General features: G+C 41.7%; 1 protein-coding gene across 1 annotated transcript in view; it reads left to right on the top strand.

Moving 5' to 3' along the window:
• nek7 (NIMA-related kinase 7) overlaps positions 1-19,242 on the top strand; it is a 64,885-nt gene that overhangs the window by 41,046 nt on the left and 4,597 nt on the right. The window contains exons 8-9 of the mRNA XM_049587952.1: positions 7,297-7,391; positions 17,036-17,149. Coding sequence (XP_049443909.1) covers positions 7,297-7,391; positions 17,036-17,149 — 209 coding nt within the window. The remainder of the gene's footprint in view (positions 1-7,296; positions 7,392-17,035; positions 17,150-19,242) is intronic.

Below are 19,242 nucleotides of genomic sequence, written 5' to 3'. Positions count from 1 at the left end.
ATCACAGTGGGTAATGCTGCAAATTCAAGACAGAGACAGGGCATGACAGATGTGTTGTTATGATCTAAAAATATTTAAAATGAACCTTTTAAGAAATAATTAAATCTGTGATATCAGAATAATGCGTTATTTTTTTGTGTAGAAGTGATTTCACAGTGTTTTGCTGTTGAGACATTAAATTAAGACATTGTTTAAGGTGCAATTGTAAACCACCAGCATGGTTTGAGAAATGAGGACAGGGCATCTTGTAGATTGTCTTTTAAAGGAACTCTTCACCCATAGAGCGACCATTTATTTATTAATCACTCACTCACCCTGGGTTACATTGAATTTGTGAAGAAAGCTGTTTTTCTCACATGCCTCTACGCTGAACGAAAAATCCCAAAACAAAGAAAGTTCCTGATATTGCACTACAAGGGGGCCACGTTTGACAGCAGCAAAACTATATCAAAACATTTATTTACAAACTGTCACAACCTGTGCAGTATAATTTAAGTCTCATTTAGCCAGTTGTATGCTCAGTACTTAAGTAACGCATGCATTTGAACAAAAACCTTACTATTTTGAAGGTGAAGTGCTCCTTTAATTACAGCATTGGTGAAAAATGCCACCACACAAGCAAAATATATTTATATGTTCTCTTCAATCACTCATTACTCTATGAGTTGTAGCAAAAAATGTTTCCCAACCAAAGATAAACAGAAGATAACATAAAAATCATCTGGTGTCTTGCAAGAATAATGTAATGGCCATATTTTAGGAGAAAACCTAAACCTTCTGATAGACCTAACAAGTCCCTACCAGAAGTTCTGTTGTGTTTAAACTCCTTTGCCAACAGCACAAACACAGAAGCAACCAGACATTGCTTGTCATTTCCTGTAAATAAATTTGGATCTTAAATCAGATGTCTGTATTTTGTTTTAATATTGTTAAAATTGATCTGTTGATTTTACAAGCAATATACATAAGTAGCTAAAAGTACATTATTACATAGTAAAATGCAGTGGAGATGGTTCCACCGGTTTCAGTCTGACCTCTTCAGGTACATGTAGGTGCTCTCTCATATCCCCTCTGCAATTTCAGCTGCTTCATAGATTATAAAATGGAGACAAGTGAACTCCATAGACAAATATAAACGCTGTCATTCACACCAACTCACTTCCCCATGTCAAACTGTTATTACCACAAACAGCATGCTATTCTCAGCCCCTGTACAGCAGCGGCCCAGCCGTTTGAGAGAGTGTGAATCACATGATCAGCTCGACAGTAGCCCTATCAGCCGAAGCAGCCTGCAGTGCCAGCAGAGTTGGGTGAAAGCGTCCTGTGATTGCTCATTAAATGTTGAGCCCACAGCACCCTCTTTAGGCTGACAGAGGACAGGCAGCTCCACATGCACAGGGGTCAACTGGAGCACTCTCATAATTAATCTGAAGCAATCAAGACTGCTTTGGCAATCTCCAGAAAACTACACAAATCACAGTGTCATATTTTGTCCGCAGTCATGTGTAACATAGATGCAGTTGATTTAGAACAGTTAAACTGGCTCTGAGATCATAACATTTACTCACCACAAATAAGCATGTAATGTTACATTTAATATGTACTTGTGTGACCACAGTATGTTGTATCCTTTTAAGTGTATTTTGAGGATGTATTCAGTAGAGGAAGATGATGTTAGTATGACCTGTCAACATAAGGGACTCAGAGTGCGTCATCCTTCCACCCTTTGTCCCTGGCTTTCCCCTTGACATTTTTTGGGGTTTGTTTCAAATAGCAGATCTCCTCTCTGTCTTTTTCCTTGTCACATATATCCTTCTCCCCTGCTGCTGTTTCTCAGTTTTACTTGTCCTCACTTCTCCTTCCCCCTGTCCCTCCCTCTGGTGCTGTGACTTTTACTCAGAGAGAGAGACATAGGTTAGGGTGAACGAGAGAGAGAGAAGAGGTGTGAGAAAACTAGAGTCGGCGAATGGGAGACAGCACAGAGAGTGAGAGAGAGTGAAGAGAAAGCAATATGTCAGAAAAAGAAAGGAGCGTAAGAAATAGAAGAATGGGTGACAAAGAACCAGAAAAAGAAAGGAGGAATGTGCCGGGTGCGAGAGAAGAGAATGTGACAGAGTGACACAGGGAAAAAAAAGAGGAGAAAAAAGGAAGCAGAGAGAAAGTTAGAGGGAGCAGGAGGAAGAGGGGAGAATATGACAATGTGACAGAGGGAAAGAAAAGCAAGAGTGAGAGAGGGATAGAAAGAAAGAATGTGAGGAAGATGTGTGTGTGTGTGTGTGCGTGCGTGTGTGTGCAATCGCGTGCCAGCGTGGTTCTGTAATGAGCCCAGCCACCCAGCTGAACAGTAGAGCAGGGTGGTGGAGATGAGATGGAGGTCCAGGCATACAGCCTGTCAGCTCCCAGGCTTTCAACTCAGCCGCTCAGCAGCCTGCAGTCGCAAACACACACACACACACACACACACACACACACACACACAGTTTTTTTTTTTTGTCCCTTTACACTCTTGCACACACTGAGAGATACACAGACTCTTTGTCTCCTATACAGATGTATGTATGCATTGAGACGCATGTGCATATCCATACAGGCTTGAATGCATGCACAGATTATGGTGCACATTCACACAGAGTTGCAGTATACACACATTTCCACAGACAAACACTCGGTGTCACATACACGTCCACACTCTGGGACATTAGACTGGCAAAAGCACACACAAGCATGCAAAAGACAATCTGCTTTCCAGTGCTGAGGATGTATACAGAGGGTTATGGCAAGAGTTGGATTACGGAGAAAAAGAATGAAAGAACGATAGTTAGAGGAAACTGATGCAGTCGTTGGTGGAATGAGAGACTAGCCAATTGGCAGCAATAAGTAGTATAATATACCTGCAATTAACACCTGTAATGAGAGAGGTGTTAACGATGAGTACTGGGGGAAAGGGAGCAAAAGAAATTGAGAGGAGAAGGAGGGAGAATTAGACGGAGGCAGAAAGACTATAGGGAGGCTGATGTTGAAAATAATTATGACTATTTCAACATGTATATAAAGGCTTAATTATCTTATAAAGGCAAGCAAGCAAATTGTGAAATAGAGATTGGAAGGCGGGGAGCCAAATGGGGGTGGGGATGAGGGCTGAGCAGAACATATAGAAAACCATGAAAAACATAATGGGGCTATAAGGGAATACAGAGAACGCCTTCTGACTATGATATGAAGTCCTTTCTGGCTCTGCCTAGAACTTTACATCTTATTTATTAGAACATGAGAGAGCAGAGGTTTCCAAACTCCTGTCCTGGGTCTGAATGAGAAATTCAATCACAGCCTTTGAGATTCCAGCAGAATCTGGCTTGCTGTTCAAAATACAGAATCTGGTAATGGAGCACAGATTAGAGAAGGTTTACACCATTAATGGAAACTCCCTGTAAGTGTAAGAGGCTCACTGTAGGTTTAAATTGTTGATGAGGTAATTGCAGCAAGTGTGTGCAATCAAATCAATAAATGTATTTAAAAGAGCACCAATTTTGGTTCATTTAACAGAACATTCAGCAGGGGGTTAGAAGTGTGGGGGTTCTTTATACTGTATGGCATCTCACCTTCTATACAACAACGATTAGCCTGTTTCACACAAAGTACAGTGTTGTCACAGCCATTCACAATAATGGAAATCAATCCCAACATGACTTTCAATTTATTTGCATGAATAAATAATGTGCCCTTGATTTAGCATGCTGAAGGAGCCTGAGCCCGCCGCTGCTGCCTTTTTTTATGCCACTATTAGCATAAGAGAAGCTGATTCTTTTTAATCAACTAATAATGAATGTTAGGGGAGCTTGTTCAGACCGCACCATGAGACCTCACAGCTCACACACACACACACACACACCCGCACGCACACACCCTCACATATAAACCACAATACCAACCTGATGACCAATTAAAACAGCAATCCCCTGTTTATTCTTCCACTTGCTCTCTCTTGCTTCTTTCCTGCCTGTGCAGATGCTGATTATTTTTGGAATGACAGGTAGCACTTCATTATTCAAAACCGCACATTTAAGATAAAAGCATGTTTTTTCAACCCAATTAGATCCGCACCAAAATTAAAAGTGCTAGCTTTTATTCCAGCTCCCATAGACTTCAAATCTAATAGCCCCCTCTGTAATAGTTTTATTAATTGCAATCACATTAGCTGAGTTTCCTCCAACCTGTTAACGTGCACAACGGCTCTGGAGGGTTTGTGTGTGTGTGCGCATATGTGAGTGCTGCCGGTGAGTGTGTAGTTATGTTTTGTTTTTTTACTAACACTTTTCCTGCTAGCTGACTTTTCTCCTGAGTTCTTTCCACTTGAGAGCTGTTCTCACCTACCCAGCTCACTTCAGCTGTTTGTGTGTGTTGTAAACTCAACAACTACCAGTTGCCCTCTGTAAAAAAAAAAAAACCCTCTTCCTCATAGCTTTATCTACCTGTTTCCCAGCACACATTTCGTATACAGGCTAGGGGCTAGACTGGATTTGGGTTTGGTTTATTAAAAAAAAAAACTTTCCCCCCTTACATTGCATTGAATTTAACTTTTACATTTATTCATTTGGCAGAGGTTTTTGTCCAAAGCAATGTACAAATGAAGAACAAGTTTTTTCAACCTCATTTTTATTCAGCCTCACACAGCAGACAGGGTTCACGCAGCTTTATACGTCTTAAAAAACATTGAATTCAAAACCCCCCAAAAAATTAAGGCCTTAAGTGGTTTTAAAGTGTCTTCAATCAAACTTTCAAAAGTCTTAGAAATGCTTAAATATGGGAAGTCAGATTTTTATTAATCTTTTCCTCTGATTAGTTTAATTTAGTTTTATCTAGTTAAGGTAGTGGTAGTATAGTGGTGCAGTGGTTAGCATTGTCACCTCACAGCACACCTCACGGGGTGGGGGAGCCTCTCTGTGTAGAGTTTGTTCTCCCCGTGTCAGCGTGGGTTTTCTCCAGGTACTCCAGCTTCCTCCCACAGTCCAAAGACATGCAGGTTTACTGGTGACTCTAAATTGGCCATAGGTGTGAATGTGACCATGATTGGTTATGTCTATGTGTTAGCCCTGCGATAGTCTGGCAACCTGTCCAGGGTGTACCCCACCTCTTGCCAAGTGTCAGCTGGGATAGGCTCCAGCCCCCCACGACCCCCCAACAGGATGAGTGGCTACAAAAATTGAATGAATGACTAGTTTAGTTAGTGTAGTTTATTTGATATTAACATTGTAGTAGCATTAAAATTGTACATTTCTGCACAAGAACCAGATGCACTGTGTTTAGTGTTTGTAGTGAAACACTAATTTGCAACACCTATCCACAAGAGTCATTGTAAAATCTCTAAATAATTGGTAACATCTATTAAAAAAATTCCAGGTGCCTCTCTGGTAATGTCGCCACAGCAGAACCAGCAGCGTCCATATTTAGCTGTCTGCTAGCTAGCTGTTACTGTACGCTGGACAACATGGAGAGCAGAGATTCAACAAAAATGGGTGATTTTAAACAAGAACTTGCGGCAGTGCTGAAACTTGTTCAAGATAACACAATCAAGGCCTGGGGTATTTTATGCAAAAATATTTTTAAACCTGGCATGATGGGATTTGATGCAGAGTGAAAGACACGAAATCGCCAAGAAAGACAAAAAGTCATGTTTCATGTTAATCCTAAGAAATAGAGGTTGATTTTCTTTCTCATTTGGTCTTAAATTTAATTCCAAGTGGCGTTAAAAAAGTTTGACAAAGTCTGAAATCTTAAGCTGTAGAAACTCTTGCCGAGCTATGACAAGGTTCTCCTAGTTTTTTCCTTTCAGCCTGTGGTGTCAAGTGATGTTTAAGGTTTAATTCCACTACTTACTCCACCAGCTAATTTGATAAAAATGTGCACAACCTCGGTTCTAGAGAAAGGAAGCTAAATGAGCTAGTATCATGTTTGATTTGACCTAAAACCTGAGAAAGTACTGGACACTACAATCTTAGAGTGCACACTGGGCACACTGCAATTCAAACAAAGACAAAAGAGTCATTAGCAGTGGAAAAAATAAAACAATGCAATGCAAAGTCATCGATCTCATATTGTAATCAGATTGGAATTCAGTTAAAGTCACGTAGACAGTTGAAATACAAGAAACTCAATTAGTAATCTAAGTCATATATTTCAGCGAAACCAATCAGTTTGTCAGGTTAATAATCAGATTGGATCCCAACGAGAATGCAAGAAGATGTTGATTATTTTTGACATGTAAGGCACAAGCTCTACAGTGTAGCCTACACACATTTTCATGTGCAGCGATGCTACTGATGGATGTTGTACACCAACTCAGCAGAGCCTCTGTAGCTGTCACCGTCACATGTCAGTAAGCCTCCGTTCACACGTTTGCTTGAGAGGATGTGGAATGAGAAGAGTCTGAGAGCTGCTCAGCACAGGTTAGAGAGCTGGTAAAGTTTCCATCCTTTAACCATATGTGATTAATATAAAACCTCTGCTGGATTTGCTTGATAGACTTTAACATGGGGAAATCACAGCAAACTGAAAGCAAATGAAAAAAGCAGCCAGTCAGACTCGGCTAAGAGAGCAGCAAATCTCCGGAGCTTCCTGCAGCGTGTTATAGATGTGATGTTGAGCTGTGGTTCGTCTTTGTGTCCAGTTGGGTGAAGGTCTGATTCTCTGGAGCTCTGCCAGTCGCCGTGGCAGTTTGGGATTCTTGAGTTTCCAAACCAGAACCAGAAACGGGCCAACTTTTGAGGCTCCACCACCGCTCCCTGGGCGGACTCTCTGACTACTGTTTCAGATCATTACTTAGCCCCAGTAATCAAAACTGATTTATGTATATTTTGTGTGTGCGCGAGAATGTCTGCTATACATATGTAGGCAGCTTTGTGGTCCTTGTGCAATTGCATGCACTGTATCAGTGTGCATGATAATATCTAACCTTATTAAATATCATCTTACTTCAGCTTACATAGAATTAACAGAGGCAATGCACTTTAAAGTCTCCCTCTAGTTTTTTTTTTTTAACTCTTGCTAAAATATGGTGAGTATTCCAGCCTCTGAATGTGTCACAGTGTGAGAGTACACCTCCGTTCCTCACCTGCCTTTCTGTACTGTCTGAGGTGTGTCAGTGATGTTGATGAACTGGGGGAAGCATGGGCTTGCATTGCAAAATGTTAACGCTCACTCTTCTCTTTGTCCTCCTCTCCTTCTCTACCTCTGTCTGTCTCTTTCTGTCCTCTCCTGCTCCCTCCCTCCTCCGCCCCCTCCTCTCCCTCTGTGTTCCAGTGGGTACTCCTTACTACATGTCACCAGAGAGGATACATGAAAACGGATACAACTTCAAATCTGACATCTGGTCGCTAGGATGCCTGCTCTACGAGGTAAACTATGGGAAAGTGTGCACACACTGTCACCCTGCAGCCGACTGTAGGAGTGACGTGACAACACATCGGCTCAGACACACACACACACATAAACAAACAAAGCATCCTCAATGTAATAGAGTACTGTAAGAAAATATATACAAATACACCTGCACTTTCCCCACTGTGTTTACATATACCTCCACTATAAGTCATAATGTGCAAAACAAAAAAATACACACACTTTCATAGTAAAAAATAAATTCAAATGTTGCATTGCTTTATCTTTCATCCCTCCTTTTCCTGTGGTTTGACTGAGCTGAGGCCTGAAGACTCTTTGAGTTAAAGTTCTTTAGCTTGGGAACCTGCTAAACGTTGAAAAGCTGGCGAGTGAAAGGAACTGACATGGCCATGTGTTTTAGATAAGGCCGCCTAGTGACACTGACTAGTTTGATTAGTCAGGAGCAAAACACCACAGGGCTCTGCTGTAGACCACACTGAGTGGAAACGAGCCCAGGAGGAGCACGCTGCGGTGGGAACAAAGAGGAGAGAGAGTGAGGAGCAGAACAATGATAGACGCGGATGATAGCAGTCAATCTGATGTTTCACCTTGCCAACCTTCACATGCACTGCACACACACATACACACATTTTCAGAGACACACTGTCGGCCAAGGAAACACCCACATTTTCCTCCCCTCCTCTCTCCTGATTCCCCTGAGTTGCTGATCACTTGGGCTGCATTTCAACGCACCAGTGACTACACCTTCTCTACAGCGCCTCAGGCACAGAGAGGTGGAGAACGCGCAAGGAAGAAGTTTGAGCTCAGCTTGCAGGTCATGGTTGCTCAGAGACCACAGTCCTTCATGCTAATTAGTTCCCCACAATGCACTACGGCAATGCAGGGCTGTGGTTGGCTGAAAGCGGTGGATGCTGTAGGTCACATTCTGTTCCTCATACTTTTTATAAGTGTGGTGTATGTGTGTTGTTTTACACGGAATATTCAACTTTTACTGTTAATAAAAAACAGATTGCTGTAGTTTATGTTCTCCTGTTGCACCGTTTCTGCAGGTATGATGACTGTGTAACCACACCAGCACCAGTTTTGTTTAATATGTGGTTAATTTTGTCAGGGTGAGATTGGTTTAGGTTTTTTATATAGGTTTAGTTGAAACAAACTGTGATGTCAGTTGCTGTACAACTGAACATTGTTTATTTAGTTCTTGAAGATTTTGCAGGGGGCATTTTTGTCTTTATTTGTGGGAAGCAAAAATAGAGATACAGACAGGAAATGCAAGGAAAGAGAGATGAGTATGACTTGAAACGGAGCCCACCAGATGCCCCGGACACTGTTTTAAAACTTTTATACAGCCTCTGCTTGAGAATTTAATATTTTCAGTCCCTCAAAAAATCATCAAACATTTGGCTTGGTTTAATTATATTTGAAGATTCTGTCTTTTCAATATTTTGTTGAGGAAGTTGTTCATTTTGAAATCGTCATGGTACTGCACAGGGTTGCAAATTGTAAGCACTATCGTTAATCGATCATTGGTAGCATTAATGATAGTTTTATTGTTATTTTCAAATAACATAAAACTTTGTTTATACCAGACAACACCAATGCGTTGTTGTCCTCAATTACAGCTCGCAGATGTAGAGACCTAGACATATGAAACACATTGAATCAAACAAAATAAAGCATTGCTTTGCCCGCTTCATTTTACAGTGTTGCTGCTGCGCCCTTCTTCCAGACCCCAACATGGCATTCTTGTCATAAGTAGTTATATTGGGCTATTTGTTTGTTAATGCTAGACGCTGAAACGTGCTTTCAAAGTACACCATTCTACTAGATGAGATCGTTATTTAATCTATTAAATTTCACATGGTCAATCAAATACTTAACAACCAATTAATCTATCACTGATTAATCATTACCTGAGCATTGATTGCTCCACAATTTCAGATGGGAGCACAGTCCATTGATCTTTTATGATTTTCACCCTTAGGACAATCGCTAGGGGTCATAGTCTGGACTAAATATTGAGAAAACAAGATGGAGACTGGAGTTAAGGAGAGGTAAGGGCAGAGCAAAAGTGAAAAAAATAAAAATAGAGGGAGACTTGTTGCTCCCTCAGGAGGTGAGGAGGCAGGGAATAAAGATGTAAGGAGAAAAAGTTTAGGAATCTATATAGGAACAATATAGGAAGCTAGAAAAAGGGGAAGGGGATAGGCAGTAGGAGTCTTGAGAGAGAATGAAAAGAAAGAGGAGATAGAAGGTTAGAGGGAAAGAGCAGAGGGGGAGATGTGGAAGGGGAAAATAACAAATAGCAAGAGCAGGGTTATAGATTGCTGGAGAGAAGAGAAAGAGTGGGAGGGGGTGTTCATTCAGAGAGAAAGTACTGTAGGTACAAGAGCAGAGACAGAACTCCAGCCATCAGGTCAAGGTGAGCCATGCAAGGAGCCTGTGGAGATAAAGATTTTACAACCTTATTGTTACCAGAGCGGTGCTCACCACGCCATGCATATTCTCTTTGAAGAGCAGACCCTTGCTTTCCACTCTTCTTGGTAAGCGGGGTCCACAGTGCATTCAGTGTCAGGAAACTTACCTCTTTCTTTCCGAAACTCTCTCCTCCATTCGGCTTTGCTCTTTTCTCCTCCCCTCTGCTATGTTCCCCTCCGTATGCCTCCCCTTTTCCTCACTTAACCTTCAGGCATAAGAAATTCACATAGAAGTCCACGCCTGATCCCTTTGGTACTCATTGATTTCACTGTGAACATACAGTAGGGGCTGGGGATTGTATATTTGTGTGTGTGTGTGTGTGTGTGTGTGTGTGTGTGTGTGTGTCTGTGTCTGTATTCCAGGGAGTGTTGGTTGCTTATGTGTGAAACGGCTCCATTTGAGAGAGCCTGCATTTTTCATTCTTGCGCCTGGGGGTTGGGTTAGGGTCCGAAGGGTCGGTCCGTCAATACCTGGTCATTGTATCTGCGTCCATCATCATCTCCCATTCTGTTTGATCCCTTTCTCCTCGTGTCCAACCTCATTACATCACCTGACCCTGCCCTGTGCCCCCTCACCCAAACCTCCTACACCGTGGTAAACAGGGATGCTGCAGTCTGAGCAGTTGTCTCCCAGGGTGACCAGGGAGGTTAGGAGGGGATCTGGTCGCACGCCAGTCGATGAGATTGTGCTCTCCTAGCGCTCTCTGTTCCTGCTCTCAGTCAAAACTACCTCATATTCGCATATTCATCCCGTTGCGCAGTGTGTTCTGTTCTGTAAAATAGATGCATTTTACACACACTGTAGGTCTCCAGCTTGTGCGGATGTTTTGTGGTTGCTGTGTTTTATATAAAGGTTAGCAGGGGAGGAGAGTATCTTGGAAAAGCTTTACTGGAATGTGTCTCCTTCCTGTAGGAGCTCCGCCATCCATACCTCTGACTGTGCCCATGTCTCATGCCTCCTGCCTCACTCCTCTCCCTCCCCTTTTGTTTTGCTGTTGGTTTTACGAGGCCCAAGAATGCTGGGTTCTCAGCAGCTGGCGTTTGCATGTGATGAGTTGGCCCTGTGGCTAGCGCTCTATATGTTTTTGAAAATGGGAGTGGGGTTTTTGCAACCAGAGACTGCTGCTTATTGATGGTCTTGGTATCCTTTTATCTACTTCAGGCGTAGGTTTTGATGTGTTGATGTTCCACCTACCAGTGTCAGCATCAGGCTGCGCTAAATGGAGCAAATTTTCTGACCCATCTGGGTACAAAACGTCAGGTCTTTTTACTCTTCCTGCATACATTTGTTAATCTATAACCTGTCTTATCCATGCCTTCCTTCCTGCTCTCTGCCTTTTGTTTAAACCATTTGGGACATTTGGGAATAGAAGGTTCAATTTAGTTGTACTTTTATGAGCCCACTCCACAGCCATGCTCTCATATCTGTCCATTAAATATGAAGCTGAAAAGTTTTTAAGCTTCAGTTCTTATAAGGATTAAACAAACGATATATATATAATGTGTTTGTGAGATTTAGAAGTGCTGGTTGGGGGATTCAGTTACTTTTGGACAGAACCAGGTTAGCTATTTCCCACTGTTTCCTGTTTCTGTGTGAAGCTAACAGACAGCTAGCTGTAGCTTCATATTAAACAGACAGAGTGTGGTATTGACCTTCCCATCCAACTCCCAGCAAGAAAGCATAATATCCCAAAATGCTGAACTATTCCTTTTAATTTTACAATTCAAATACAACACTTGAGCACTTTTTCACAGTTTCGTTGAAGTGAGATGAGACACAAGAACACATCCTTTATCAGTTTTTCCTCAAAATTTCAATTTACTAGAACAATCTGGCACTTTAAATCCACCCGTCCATTTTTTGTCTTCTTCTCCTCCTCCTCAGTTTTCTTCCCTTTTTAGTGTGTTGAAGTAGAGGAGTGATGACTCCACTGGGTGTAGGTATATTTTTAATGACTGTCCCTACACTGTGACTTATTGCCTTGATTAATATATCATCATAAAACCACATGAAGGACCAATGAGCATATAAAAAAGTCATGCTTTCCTCTCTCACCCTTAGTGTGTGTGTGTGTGTGTGTGTGTGTGTGTGTGTGTGTGTGAGTGGGAGAGCAGGAGCAAACGAAAGAGAATACAAAATATACATCTATTTTGCATCTGTGTGTTAACACTTAGGTGTTTATTTTGATGTAGCACGCGCCTTTAATTGTGTACGTGTGTGTATGTGTGTCTTTTTATAAATGAGTAAGCAAGAACTTGAGAGAAACCCTTCGGTCCCAGGCTGTAAGGGCTCCAGGGATAAAGGGGGGATGGAGGGAGAAGACGGGAGCCTCTCGCAGCTCCTTTTAATTGGCGTACAGGGAGAGAAGCTGGAGAGAGGGAGAGCTGGATCAGTGTTAATTACGCTGGAAGGCCCCATCCAGACCTTTTACATGGACAGGGATGCTGGCTTTACATGCCTGGGCTGGGGAGAGCACAGCCTGGCCAGCTGAAGAAGAGCTGAGGAACAAAGGAGTGTGTGTGTGTGTGTGTGTGTGTGTGTGTGTGTGTGTGTGTGTGTGTGTGTGTGTGTGTGTGTTCTGCCACCAGCATCTCACACCCCTTAGACAGACAGCAGGCATGCGTGTGCATTGTATGTCTCTCGAATATCAATGAACCGTACACACACACACACACACACACACACACACACACACACAGTCTCATACTCACCAGGGCCTCAGAGGTCAGAGAGTGAGTCAATCATCTAACCCATTGCGACGACACAGTCTGAAAAAAGGAGTAGGTGTGTGTGTGTGTGTGTGTGTGCACTGAGAGCAGGGGGCCAGCAGCTGTCAGGGGCTAGGAGCAGCAGGCACTAATGAAGCAGATGAATAGTGCAAAAACTCCCAAATACAAACAGGACAGTTGACATTTTTCATCTGTCAGAAGCAGAAGATGCATGAAAATACGATGGGGTCTTGTTTAACCCTTTGCCTCCTAGTGTCTATAGCTGGGTGATTTCTTCTTTTTCTCAGTGTGTTTCTGTCTCACTCTCTTTTCCTCTAGCTTACTGAGACATTTATAGTTTGGGGAAACACTATATAGACGCCCACACTGCTTGTTATACAGTACTAAAAGGTGTACATATATATATTTTTGCAAAGCAATTAAGAGAGTTTACCCACATGGTCCTTTCTAAGTCATTGAAGTGAACTTTTCCAGAGAGTAGTCAGCAGTTTTTGGTGCAAACATGGGCCTGGCACTGCCCTCCAGTTTTTTTGAGAGCCCACAGTTTGTTTGTTGGACAGTGATCAGTGTCTGAAATGACCTCACCAGACCGATGACGTATTTACAGGCTGCAGCAAATGGCAAACTAGCTGGTGATTCAGTTGCTGGAGGTGTAGACAATCATATTGTTGCAGCCACTGTTGTTTTCAGTTATGACGGCCAATCTTGAACTGTAGCATAACCTAGAAAAAGGAGTGGACAGATAACTTGAATTTGTGTAGCTCAATCACTGCAGAACCAAACCTGAAATCTTAGGTTACAGATAGGAGGCTTTGTTGCTAATGGAAGCGCATCATTGCTGACACACACAGGAATACGCATTTCCTCACACATCTCATCACTGTCAACCGCCTGCTGTGCTAGTCTCTGTCGTAATTGTCGGAGCAGAGGGAGAGAGGTGTCCAGGGGGAGAGAGAGAGAGAGAGAGAGAGAGGGAGGTTCTCTTAACTTGGCGCCTCACATGTGTTTTTGTGAGGACATGCTGTATTAATGTGAGTGTTTGATTAAGAGTGTGATGCTAGATTATGTCCAGAAGAGAGACGGCCCACTGAGATTCTGCTGCCGTCATCTTGACTTCCCACTGGAAGCTGTGACAGAGACTCTGTCAAAATCTGCCCGATAGGGAACAAGAACTTTTCTGTCTCCGCGCCATCAATGTTTGACACATTTTTCAGTGAAGACTAAAATGAAGAAGCCGCGTACAAGTTGGTGATGTGCTTGGCACTTTTTGGGCGATGTCAAAGGGTTACATCTGCAGCTATGTGCAACAAAGTGAGGCAGTTTCCACTTGGCAAGATTTTATTTTTTGTTTTAGTAGTAATAGTTCTTGTGACTGTATGGGTAAGCTGAAGAAGAGGCCAGTTGACAAATAAGATTTTTAAATGTATTAAACAAGCAGTAGCTATAAGTCGTCTGGCTAGTTGCATTTGCCAAAGAGGTTAGTGTTCAGTTTGGTTTGTCTGTTTGTCAGCAGGATTACAGAAAAAAAATACTGGCCTGATTTCATGAAACTTGGTGGAAGGGTGTGACATCGGCCAAACAAGAACCCATTAGATTTTTGATCAGATCAGAGGCATGGAGCAGATAAACACGTTATTTTTCGCTTTTCTTAATATTGCGAGATAGGGCATTTGGCCTCGGTGGAATACTGTACATACCATACCACTAAAAATCAAGTAGATGGCAGTAAAGTTCAGGGGTGACAAAACATAGCCAATCGTAGAATTACCATGACTCCAAATCAGAACCCACATTCACGGGTACCAATAATCCTGTTGGCTAGCCTACACATGTAGTTGCTCAAACTTCATGCAGAAAGCAGTCGTTATGAAGCACAGAGTTTACAACCTCACAAACTCTATGATTCTCTTTGCATTCCATGCCTGTTAAATGACATAACTTGAAAATAAGATGAAGACACAGTCTACTAACAGAGTGACTAATCAGAGAATATTAGTGTCAGAGGCAAAGCTGGGCTCAGTAAAGGAGGCACCAAGTGCCACCGTAATGATAACATCCATCTGGCTTGCCATGGGGAAGTGTATCTCCATTAAGATCTACGAGGAGACCCACAGTGTGCTAAAGGTCTTCCTAGAGAATATGATCCATGATGCCATCACCTACAGTGAGGACGCTAATTGCCACATGTGCTCTGAAGAAGCAGGGACGCATTTCCTATGGCTTCCATGGATAAATAGTTCCATCAAAATCTGGTCTGCATAATGTAAGTTTATATTTAGGCTGTCTTGCACCATATCTTGTAGGTCATGTCATGTTAGGTTATTTAATGTCCTGTTAATGAATTTAGTTATTTATTTGGCATATTTGCCACCAGACATGTTGGCTTGCCGATATTAATCGGTGAGACAACTGTACATGATAACAACAAAAAACGGCACACACCGGCTAACGTAAACCCCAATGGAGCACAGGTTTGAAAGATTTCGAATAGTTTCAGAAATATATCTAGACGCTTGTAGTGGTTGCGTTTGAAGATTTGCAAGTCATTTAAGACTGGATTACTGGCCTTGGTGGAGGTCTGCGCCCTCACAGTGCCCCTCTAGTTTTTCTCTGTAACTCAGAAGTAGGGAAACATTTGCGAAGGAGTGCTAAGAAATCACCTGGTGTTGCCCTTGGCTGCTGTAAAAATATTCATATACTCCATGGCGCTGGATAGCCTATTCCCATTGTAACTAAAATATAGCTTCTGGTAATCTGCCTGGATTTCCTTTATGGTTGTACTTACACAGAAATATCTAGTCTCTGTTGTGCCTGATACTGTGGATGGTTGCACATTCAAGTTAACCTTCTGTATTCTGTACGGAGTGATTCCATTTGGATCCATATGTGGACACATTCTCTTCTTCTCTTCTTTCACACTACCAGTTAACAGGCTGTCAAACACATACTCTGCACTCTCCAATAATAATGTACAGACCCCTGGGAAAAAAAAATCTGTGCACTATGTTTAACTTGTAAAATGGTTTTCTTTATTGTACCCTTTTAGAACAATGCGTGCTCCCAATGATGAAACATTCAAGCTCACATTCAAGATTGAAATGCCCCACTGTACTGAAACAAAACTGCAGATAGAGGCTGAGAAAACAGAAACCTTTGAGCAATGACTGTCTATTAATGGCCATAGATCCTGTTTCACACTGGTCTAGAAAGATGCCTCCTCTCCTCTGGAAGTCATGGAGATTACAACAATATTTCAAGGTGCTCAGAAATGCTTTGAAACAGCTGAAGGGCATGAAATTGCAGTATGGATTTCACATACAGAATACGTATTTGACTGTGCAACCTTTAGCATAAGACAAGGCCTTTTTCTGCCCTGAAATATCTAATAAAAAACCCTCCCTTGATATCATGTCAGTTATACACTTAATGCAACCAAAGTCTTCCTATGTAATACTATGTAAATAAATGAAAACCAAGTCAACAAGCTCCAGCATCTCTGAGCAGCTCATCATCATCAAAACTGACAGCTCTTCCAACCGTGTTTATTTATCATTAGTTAAGCAATTTGGCCCAACACATAAGCCTAACGCAGTATTTATTTCGAAAGTACTGAATCAGAAAAATAAGAATTTGAGTGTGCTTGTTATGCAAGCCAGCTGCAGGCTTCACCTTCTGCATGCACATTTAAGCAATAAAAAGTGAGTCAGTCGCTAACCCTGCCAGAAATGGCATGCTATATTTTCTATTCTTAGACAGGCAGGAGGGATTCTTCACCTATTTCCACTCAGCAAAACTCTCCTTATCCTTTCCACTCTTCCTTACCATTCCCATCTGCCTCTGCTCTGCTTGCTTGCATTTGTTTTCCAGAGGATACAGTTTTCTCGCTGCTCCAGCAAACTGAAAAATTCTCTCCTCTCATATGCCTGCACCCCTCTCCTCACTCGCTCCTCTTTCTTTCTCAACTCTATGTCTCTATATCTCTGTGTAACTCTAAGTTTTCGAAGCAGTGCAGCAGAAAGGGTTAGCAAACAAGAGGAAAACACAGCCGAGAGCCGAGAGAAGCTCTCATGGATCTTTCTGTTTTGGTCCGCTTGAATTTTAGACCACAGCTCATTCCACAACAAAAAACATTAGTGAGTGTGTACTGATTTGATATGTACACAAAACTTCGGACATACAACGTATTGACTTGTTGTCTTTATTTGTCTCTCAGCCTGCTTTAATCAATAAGTCATATACCTCGATAGCAGTGAACTGTGCAGGTTCTATTTTTAACATACTTTACAGCAGTGTAGCACCTGTTGGAATTTTGACTGGGTGTTTTAAGATTTTACTTTGCTGTCTGTAACACCCTGTCCTCTTGTCTTTCCCCTCTCTCTCTTTTTTTCTCTCTACATTTCCTTCCCCTGTTTCCTCACATCTTTGTATTTCAGATGGCAGCCCTGCAGAGTCCGTTCTATGGGGATAAGATGAACCTTTACTCCCTTTGTAAGAAGATAGAACAGTGTGACTACCCCCCTCTTCCCTCAGATCACTACTCAGAGGAGGTAAGCACTATACCAGTTGCCTTTCACTGCTGTGGTAAGTAGATGTGGACCTGCTCAGTGTTTTAAAAGGCTACATGACAGTCTCGACTCCTGAACCCCTTTAAGGAAAACTTATGAAAATTCTTAATATCTTATAATATAGTATCTATATAAGTGAATTACTGTTTTAAGCAGTAGTAGCCGGTTTCTCTTTCTCTGTGCCAGTTTGCTGATTTTTACTTGTGTTGACTATTAAAGTTACTTTTTTTATATGTAAGTGAAATCCACCCAACTGTCTGAGCTACAGTACAGTATGATATTGCTCCATGATCAAAAGACCGGCTATGATTTTAACCATTTGAAAATTAAATGCAAATATCAAAAGCATCTGGCCACGCTGCAAAGTGGGGTGAAACTAAATGGGCTGGAGTGTCATGTTTCCCTAACTAAATGTTAAATCATCTGCTGTAGTCCTGCGTAGACTTACCCATGCACAAAAATGTAATGTAGTCAGGCTGCGGTTAAAGATCGCCTTTTTGCTGATTGCTGGTGACGTGTGTATGACTACGCGTGGCTTTGTGTTTGCATGCCCTCTTTGTGTGGGTGGCATTTTTTCTCTCTAACGTTTCTGTCTGTTTCTCTTAAATACATTAAGTCAAGTGCACACACGTGCAAAAACTCAGACACTGGCTCATAGGCACACACGCACATACTTTGCAGGCATTATGTCTCCTTAGCAGTGACACTGTATCTCATTATGGGCACAACAAAGCTTTGTGAGTTACTGCGTTTGCTTAAGATTTTATAGTTAATACCAGTGTTCATTGTTTCAGCTCCTGCACTAGAGGTGACAGTAGGGTTGCTACTAACAACCCTACTGATTAATTGATGAGTTGCTTAGTCTATGAAATGTCAAAAAATAATACAAAAATACCAAGCCTTAGCTTCCAGAACCCCATCTTCAGATATTTTTTGATTTGTGATGGTCAAAAACCTGAATATACTGAATTTACGATTCCAGAAAATATTCTGCTTTAATGTTTAATCCACTGTTAAATAATTAGCAAAGTTGTTGACAATTCATTTTCTGTCAGTCCACACGTTGTTTCATCACCTTTTTTCTCAGTTCTAAATGACATTTACCTCATAGCCAATCATGGCCAATATTTTGGGCTGATCCAGTGCTGTCATCAAATGTCTGAGCCAAGAGTTCCTCTTTGATCGGCGATCACTTTGGCTAATCTTTATAAATAGATAGCTGCATACGAATGCTAATGTAAAGCTAACTTGTCTGGCTAACTTGAATAGCCAATAAGTAAGCATCCAGACCCCTCAGATCATCTGGAACAGGTTTACTCAGTGTTCCCAGGATCAAAACCAAACAAGGTGAAGCAGCCTTTAGTTTCTATGCTCCCCGCCTGTGGAACAAACTTCCAGGATATCTGAGGTCAGCTGAAACTGTCAACTCATTTAAATCAGGGCTTAAAACAAAACATTACTATTTACTGCAGCTTACCAGTGAACTAGATATGTAACTTATTGTTAGGATAATCTGTAACTATTGTTTTTACATTTGTCTGCTGTTGCTTTTGCTTTATGTTTGCTTTTTAAATGCATTTTCTGCACTGTTTTTAACTATTTATTGTCTTGCTTTTAGCTCTTGTTTTTAATGATCTATTGTTTTTAATGTATTTCTCTTGTAAAGCACATTGAATTGTCTTGTGTATGAATGGTGCTATATGAATAAAATTGCCTTGCCTTGCCTTGCCTTCGCATTTTGGCCAATGGATTTCGCCTCTTCACACTGACTTTTACCTACAGTTCAAACATGTTTGGTCAATATTATTTAGACTACAAACTGACTACAAACAGAAACCAGAACACTTCAGATACCGAAACCTTGTCCTGACACGTACAGATTCTGCATATGTAGGCAGATATCTGTTTATAGAAATGAAATAGTAAAAGTAAAAGGACCTGCACTTGCATAGCGCTATTCTAGTCTTCCGACCACTCAAAGTGCTTTTTACACTACGAGTCACATTCACCCATTCACACATACATTCATACACTGGTGGCCAAGGCTACCATACAAGGTGCCACTTGATGAAACA

This window comes from Epinephelus fuscoguttatus, linkage group LG10 (assembly GCF_011397635.1).
Source record: "Epinephelus fuscoguttatus linkage group LG10, E.fuscoguttatus.final_Chr_v1".
NCBI lineage: Eukaryota > Metazoa > Chordata > Actinopteri > Perciformes > Serranidae > Epinephelus > Epinephelus fuscoguttatus.
This window is presented reverse-complemented; position numbering and strand designations above follow the sequence as displayed.